The sequence below is a fragment of the Leptodactylus fuscus genome, chromosome 7 (genome assembly GCF_031893055.1).
Source record: "Leptodactylus fuscus isolate aLepFus1 chromosome 7, aLepFus1.hap2, whole genome shotgun sequence".
Classification (NCBI taxonomy): Eukaryota; Metazoa; Chordata; class Amphibia; order Anura; family Leptodactylidae; genus Leptodactylus; species Leptodactylus fuscus.
Window position 1 is genome coordinate 131587070 of NC_134271.1, and position 8833 is coordinate 131595902.

General features: G+C 42.4%; 1 protein-coding gene across 1 annotated transcript; it reads right to left on the minus strand.

Moving 5' to 3' along the window:
- Window positions 1-381: 381 nt before the first annotated feature.
- On the minus strand, window positions 382-8603 carry LOC142214493 (vomeronasal type-2 receptor 26-like). The gene is made up of 5 exons (XM_075283441.1): window positions 8417-8603; window positions 7508-7512; window positions 5910-6035; window positions 4013-4136; window positions 382-1286 (listed from the first exon to the last, which is right to left on the minus strand). Exons 1-5 carry the CDS (start codon window positions 8601-8603, stop codon window positions 382-384), a joined length of 1347 nt encoding a protein of 448 aa, XP_075139542.1.
- Window positions 8604-8833: the final 230 nt, after the last annotated feature.

Consider the following 8833-nt stretch of genomic DNA (forward strand, 5'->3'; position numbering starts at 1 on the left):
GCAAAGCCGCCATTTTGGATTCAACTTTACTTTTTTCAATGGGAAGAGGGTCATGTGACACATCAAACACATGGAGAATTGCACAAGAAAAACAATGGTGTGCTCATTTTTAACGTAGCTTTATTCATTATCGGGTTATTGACATATTTGTGGCATGGGGCAATGACAGTAACTCACTAAAGGATGTTTCAGGTGCCCCACATTCTGCATCTTCACAGAGTACCCCAAAGCCTTCAAATGGCACCAGAAATAGAAGTCCAAGGGAGTGAGAATCTGAGACCTTGGGTCTATCCATATCTGGGTGTAGCCACACTTATGGCCCACCTGGGTGTATCCATCCTTATTGCCCACCCTGTACATTGGCGTACATGGTATCTTAATTTATCTTTTTCTAGTGATGTTCAGGTGTCTTTTATGGTTGAGTTCTGGTCTTAGAATGATAATATAACATTTTGGGGCAAAAATACACACCAGTAATCCCGCAGTAGAGATCAGGATGGCGAAAATTTCTACTGCTACCATGTACTTGCCCTTAGCGCTGACATAAGAGGGTATAAAGGATAGCCAAACACTACAGAACATGATCATGCTGAATGTGATATACTGAGCCTCGTTGAAGTTGTCTGGAAGTTTCCGAGCTGAGTAGGCAATGATAAAACTTAATAAAGCCAAACAAACAATATAGGAGATGGCAAGATAAAAGTAAAACATAGATATATCCGTACACTGCAGGATCAGCTTATCATGTGATGTCTTACTATCAGATTCTACAATTGGGGGGGCACATGTTACCCACATAACACAGATAAGAAATTCTCCCAATGAACATAATACAGTAAGTCCAATGGATGTCCTTAGACTCATCCACTTTTGGAATTTTGACCCTGGTTTGGTTGCTTTGAAGGCAATGATGACTGTAATGGTTTTTCCCAAAAGAGAGGAGATAGCAACTGAATATATAGAGAGAAATAGTGAATGTCTCAAGAGGCAGGTGAGCTCCATGGGATGACCAATGAACAAGAGCGAGCAGGTGAAGGACAAGGTAAGAGCCATGAGGAGGACATAGCTAAGGTGCTGGTTGTTGGCTCTTACTATGGCGGTGTTCCCGTTCTTCACAAAGATGATCATTACTGAAGTGGAGATGACAGTAAAGATTATGGCTATGGCAGCCAAGGCTGAACCAAGATAGTCATCATATGAAAGGTATTCTATGGTCCTCTGTATACACATAGTCTTGTTTTCATTTGGCCAGGAGTCTTCAGGGCACTTTATACAGTTCTCCATTCCTAAGATTAAAAATTCCATTAGTCAAATTATCAATTTCACAAAGAATTTTTTCCCCTGAAATGGGGCAATTGGCATGAGCCTCATGGAATTTTTTGCCTTCCCCTGGATCAGCACTGTAGGGTTATAGGTAGGACTTGATGGACTGATGTCTTCATCCAACCTCATCTACTATGTAACCATGTAATTATACCTGCAGGAAAACCCTATCTATCTATCTATCTATCTATCTATCTATCTATCTCCTATCTATCTATCTATCTATCTATCTATCTATCTATCTCCTATCTACCTATCTACCTATCTATCTATCTATCTATCTATCTATCTATCTATCTATCTATCTCCTATATATCTATCTATCTATCTATCTATCTATCTATCTATCTCAGGACTGGGGCAGGGATAGGTAAGTGTAAGCTACTAGATAAGATCAAACATAAGATCAAAGATTTCTTGATGCGGACAGGATAAAACTGTAATGTGCAATCATCAAAAATGTGAGCGGGATTGTTTCTGCTGAAAGACTTGCACAAATACTGTCACATGACTATATCTGGGTTCGGGGGATATTGTCACTCCTTAGGGAGAGACCACCATATAGGTGTGTGGAGACTTGTTAAGCCTTTAGCACTCCACTTTGCAAGGAACTATGGGAAGAATATGCAAATCTGCCTTCCATGATGTAATTAGGAAGACAGTTGCTGCCTCATTGTTGCAAACCAATAGAGGGCGCTCACTGGAATGTGCAAGCCTGTCTTAAGACAGGATTCCAGTGAAATAACCCAATAATGGCTGCTCCCTTTAGCCCCATGCCCAACCTTCCAAGAGGCCTTTGTTTAGCAATGACGCTGGGATTAATACCAGGTATAGTCTCTCAATCGAGGACAGCTGTTTCGATCTGGTTGGATCTCATCAGCCCGATGTAGAGAGAACTATAACCTGGTAGAGGTGAGAGGCTTAGACAGGGTTCGGGGGATATTGTCACTCCTTAGGGAGAGACCACCATATAGGCAGCAACTGTCTTCCTAATTACATCATGGAAGGCAGATTTGCATATTCTTCCCATAGTTCCTTGCAAAGTGGAGTGCTAAAGGCTTAACAAGTCTCCACACACCTATATGGTGGTCTCTCCCTAAGGAGTGACAATATCCCCCGAACCCTGTCTAAGCCTCTCACCTCTACCAGGTTATAGTCCTCTCTACATCGGGCTGATGAGATACAACCAGATTGAAACAGCTGTCCTCGATTGAGAGACTATACCTGGTATTAATCCTAGCGTCATTGCTAAACAAAGGCCTCTTGGAAGGTCGGGCATGAGGCTAAAGGGAGCAGCCATTATTGGGTTATTTCACTGGAATCCTGTCTTAAGACAGGCTTGCACATTCCAGTGAGAGCCCTCTATTGGTTTGCAACAATGAGGCAGCAACTGTTTTCCTAATTACATCATGGAAGGCAGATTTGCATATTCTTCCCATGACTATATCTGTACAAGTCTTGTCACTGTAGAAGTCTTCGAAAATTTCCACGGGAGGGGAGTGTCAGCTGTTCTTAGTATGTCTATGGGGACCCAGTATATGTATTTATTAAGGGCATAATGTATCAGCTGTTATAAGGGGATATCGTCACTCCATAAGGAGAGAACCACCATTTAGGTGTGTGGAGTCTTATTAAGCCATGAGCGCTCCACTGTGCAAAGGAACATGGGAAGAATATGCAAATCTGACTTCCATGGTGTAAATAGGAAGCCAGTGCCTCAAGTATGCACACCAATAGAGGGCGCTGACTGAGAATGTGCAAGTCTATCTTCCATGATGTAATTAGGAAGACAGAGTCTCAGTCAAGCAAACCAATAGAGGGCGCTCCCTTTAACATCATGCCGACCTTCTCAGAGGTCTTCGTTTGCAATGATGTTGTTATTATTCCTGTATTATACCTGTATCTGGCATTATCTATTTGCTTTGGGGTCATTCTGTCTGTATGTTTGAGTTATGTTTCTATTCTCTCTCTGAGTCATGTCTGTAATTCTGTGAATGCGTGAGTCCTTCTGCCTATATTTCTGCATGTTTGTACACATATGTCCTTTCTCAGGGCAAAACAGTGGCTCAGTGGTTAGCACTACAGCGCTGGAGTCCTGGGTTCAAATCCCACCAAGGGCAACACCTAGAAGGAATTTGTATGTTCTTCCCTGTGTTTGCATGGATTTCCTCCCATACTACAAAGACATACTGATAGGGAAAAATGTACATTGTGAGTCCTATATGGGACTCATAATCTACAGAGAACAAAAAACATATGTCATTTCTTTATGTATAATTGGCCTTTAGATTTACCCCACATTTACTTATCTGCTACGGTCTGGACGTATACTGCATGTCCTTACTTCTGCCATGTTTGGAGGCATGACCTTCCATTATACTTGGACACATGTCCTTCTGTCTGCCATGTTTGAGTGGATGTCCTTCTGCTGCTGTAATCTATGGACTATGCTACACCTCTGTTCCTTGTGGCCTTCAGGCTTCTGCTATGAATGTTTGGCCTACTTAGAACCTTAGCTTGAAGGAGAATATAACAATAGCTACTTATGGCCTACGGACCTTCTTCTTGCCCCCCGGTCCTCTGGATGCCATGATCAACTCCGGGGCCTAGTCCCGGGCCTCCTGTGCCCGCGGTATTATGGTCTTTCAATGTATCTATCATGTAGGATTACACTTTGTCTGGACCGTACCTGATAAATTTGCTATTTCTCCTTCTGAACATGGAACACAGTCAAAGCAGCAGAGCATTTTTCCTCTTTGGAGAGCCTTTCTCTTTCCTTCAAGACATGTCTCACTACACAGGGACTGTGGAATCTTAAGGAAATATAAGTATATATAGTATGATAGAATAGAACAAATAAACATTAAAGTGTGTGGGTTATTAGGGTGGAATATTAAAGGGGTTGTCCTGGCTTAATTTTTTTATGGGCTATTCTCAAGATAGAGTATAAATACTTAATTCGTAGGGGGGCTGACACACAGCCCCACCAGCTATAGAGAGCCACTTCTTTCTGCTTGTGGCACTGTATTGTGTACAGGACGGATGCTGGAAGAAGCCCTGTACAGAGGATTGGTGTGGGGGCTGGGTGTCATCCCCATACCTATCAACTATTAAGTATTTATGGCCTATCCTGATAAGCCGTAAAAAAATTAATCTCGGACAACCTCTTTAATAGACCCCCTAATTCCTCATGCACTTTAATGTGCCCCCCACTATATTAGGCCCCATCACTGCCCCCACACAATATAATGGCCCAATCACTGGTCCCCATACTGTATGTGCACTGGACCTCTTTATAGCAATATTGTGTCCTTACTTACCTGTCTCCTGCCTGGAATTTCTCCTTCTTGCTCCTTCTTTCTCCAGGCACACTGTTACTATGTCATGTGCACCCGAATCAGGAAAGAGCAGGAGGGGGTGGAGAGCTGATAGATAAGTACCCAGCCATATTTACCCCTTATCCAATGCAGCTTGTAGTCCACAGACTTAATGTAGCCTGTGGCTTCCTGCTCTTTCAGCAGCAGACCCAGTCTGTGATCAAGTTATATAAGAACTGGAACAGCAGAACCAAGGAGAAGGGGTTGCATTCACATACTGCTTCCCAATCCTGCCCCTGGCCTCCTCTTCCCTCTTCAGCCTTCAATAGGCCCTATGTGCTGCATATCATGTTGCAATCACGGAATGTGCAACGCACGAGGTCTCCCTAGAGGCTGAAGAAGAACACTGCAGTGAGCAGGAGTGGGAATAGGTAAGTTAATAGGGGCCATTATTGGACCCTACTGCATATTAAAAATAAGTGGGCCTCTGGTAAGGCCCCATAATGGCAGAAGGCCCACCGGGGGATTCACTGGTACTCTAGTGGGTCAGTCCGAGCCTGGTTTACTTGCTGTACAACTGTAGACTTCAATAGAGCAATGCGAAAATGTTACTACAATTTGTATTGTGAGTGCACAGTGTGACTACTGGCATTTAAACAATGGAAGTCACACTGTCTTAGTATGGCTGATCTGTGGGGTCCCTAGGTGTGGAACCCTCACAGATCTAATATTGAAGCTTTTCCTAAGGTTAGGCCATCAATAGCAGAAATTGGATAACCCCCTTTTAAGAAAGGGCACATGGCAGCATCAGAGTAAAAGTCAGTACAATATTTTTTCATTGTAGATATGATCTAGCAAATATTTTAAAGGAGACCCAATATCTCCTCTCTTCACCAACATAGCTGAATTTCCTATTGAAAGCCCTGGCCACCCAAATGTATTCTTTCCAGTGACTACTATAGGGGAAATGTAATGTTCTATGTTGCTCTCCATACAATTCTTGTTTGTTAGTGGCTATTTACTGTCGCTAGAGAGTGTCCTGAGTGTAAAATACCACACTATGGTCTTCTTATACCCTAATAAGGAGTACAGAGAAGGGATGTCCTAATGGACACCTCATTGAGAAATTGGGTAACTCTGTCTATTATATGTATCTGTGACTCTGGAATACTGTATTTTTACCTTTGTAAAATTTGGATTCCACACAATATTACTCGTTTTCATTGCTAATTGCAGTGATGGCAAGAATGTACCAACATGCCTGCTCACATCGGTGCCATTCCGATAAAGGATCCAGTTATAAATATCAAAACCGTTCACTACATCACCCCCTGGAGTAAAAAATATGTCTTCTCCCAAATTTGTTAATTTAACATTTTTTAGATAATAATTCAGCTGTGGAAAAAAGAAAAAAATATCAATAATTAATTATTTGAAATTAGTTTTTTTTTAGCACTAGATATTATGCAATATTATAATCATATTATATCCATAGCTTACTTGTTTAAGTAACTGTTATAGACTCCAATTTATAGAGCTACCGCTCGGTGGCGTAACTAAAGTCTTGTGTTCCCGGTGCAATCTTTTGTCTGGGGCCCCCTACCTCATCCCTACAGCGAATTCTTGATAGTGATAGTTACGGGGTGATAAGGAATTTACTCATCCTTAGTGTGGTTAGGGGAATCTGTGGGTCTCCTTGGGTCATGGGCCAGATGGAAGCTGCAATCTCAATACTGATGCCAGTGCTTATGGGCCCCCTAAGGCTTCTAGGCCCCGGTGCGACTGCACCCTCTGCACCCCCTCAAGTTACATCCCTGCTACTACTTACTGCATTCCCCTGTAGAATGGAGATTACAAGACTACACTTCCACTTTTCACTTTCCTGTATGAGGGCTTGCTTCGGCAGGGAAGTTGAGGAAGGCACCCTTAATGTTTTAATAAAACATTAAAAACTCATATTTAAATGGCATGAGTGCCATGACTTCTCAAATTTTTTCACCAACAAAAGTATGATGAGCAACCCTGAGAGCCCTTATTGGACCCCTCGCCATCATGACAATCCATGCACCCCACAAATGAATTGTGAGTGGGGTTACAGTGTGACCAAGGGAGCCTTGCCAGTATTAAGCTGAGTTCACACGGAGTTTTTTGGTTAGGATTTTGAGGCCAAATTTGACTCAAAATCCTGATCAAAAAGACGGCTCCCATTGATTTCATCGGGAGCAGGTCGTTTCTTATTTTCTGGGAGCCATTTCTTCTGGCTCCCGGAAAAAAGAATGGACATGCTCATTCTTCAGTTGGATTGCGCCTCGTGAAACCACCTGAAGACACTCCCAACTAGGCCCATTTATTTGGGCCTAATCCGGATCGCAGTGCTGCAACTGGATGCCGATGCACTGTGGCTGCAGTTGCAGCTACCTGGTTTTTGGTCCGGAACCTGAGGCGGCCTCCGCCTCAGATTCCGGTCCAAAATACTCTGTCTGAACGTAGCCTAAGGGTAAGTTCAGATGGAGTTTTCTAGTCCAGAACTTGAGGCGGACCAAAAACCGGGTAGCCGCAACTGAAAACTAGTGCACTGCACTGGCATCCAGCCGTGCTCTCCGCTCCGGATTAGGCCCAATGAATGGGCCTAGTCCAGAGGAGGGTGTGCCTTAGGCCAAATCGCGAGGCGAAATGGCCTGAAGAACGAGCATCTCGCTTCTTTTTTCCGGGAGCCGGAAGAAACAGCTCCTGGAAAAAAGACTTGAGCAGCTCCCATTGATTTCAATGGAAGCCGTCTTCTTCGTCAGGATTTTGAGGCGGATACGGCCTCAAATCCTGACCAAAAATGTCCATGTGAACTTCCCTAAATGTTTGTATGCACTGACCGCACCTGCAAAATCATGATGAAAATGTAAATCAATAAGCATTAACAATAAGCTGTCCATGATATACTTTTCCATCATGGGAACATACAGTAGATTGAATCCAGAGATTCTCCGTCTCCGTTACGAGAGTGATGGCATGTGACATAACACGGCATTGGAGGTGCTGACTGTTACTAGGGCCTATTTTTGGAATATAGCTTACATTTCAAGCCTACTCCAAAAACCCTGCAAAACCAAACTAGGGTTTATTGTTGGCGTAGGTCTTATTTTTGGAGAAACTGGGTAGTGGGGAGAATTTCAAGGCTATGGAATATGTAGGCAGACCTCGTAGTAATGCTACCTTGTTTATTACTGTACTGGAAGATTGCTTGACCAGTATCCTATCTGTATACATCTCATGTAAAGCCTTGGCCAAAATGTGAACAGCATTGTAAATTGTATACGTAAAGTGATGGGTCAATGTGTCTTCACTTTTTAAAGTTTTCAACCATGATTTATATGTCTCATGTGTCCCTTTATTTAAAACATTCCCGAGTCCTCCATGGAGTATGCTAAAAAATTCCAAAAAGGGATTATCCAGCATATTTTGTAATGATGAATTGAGCAAAAATTCTTGTAGGCCATCTATGTTTGTTTTGTGGACTGATATTAGTAAGGAACCATTGAAAGGCGATAGATACTGATTGTATTCGAGTTCGGTAATAATGCTTAGGCTGGCAGAGGTGATCCACATTTTACTGGGTACAAGTAGCCTTTGATTTTTGATTCTTTCAAACAAGAATAGAAAAGTTTCCGTATCGGTAAATAGAATAATAATGTTCGATGATGATTTATTGAAATCCTTTATTAGTTTATCACAATTTTTCATCTTGTTTAGAATAGTCAGAAATTCCACACATATCCCATTGCCTGGCAATAGTTGCCTCAGTTCCTCCAAAGCCTTGTTATTGCTGTCATCATCTGTAGACACGATGCCAACCCATGTCCAGTTAAAGTGTAGCAGAAGTTGTAGGATCACCTGGAACTGTTGATACTCATTCGGGACCGTCCGATAAACTGATGGAAATTGTATTCTGTCATTAAACACAGGATCCATGGCGCCATAGCTTATCTACAAATAAATGGCATAGCTGATGATACTTACTGTACATACCGAGTGCAAAAAGATTAGACTATGGCTTCACGGTGAACTTTATTCATGAAAGACTTCACCATTTGCAACCATAATGGTAACTTGAAGCTCTTGGTCTCTGAAGAAGAATCTATAATGCACCCACCTAAAATTTCCATTCTTTATGCTAACACCTTGTTGTGTTAAAGTAGTCT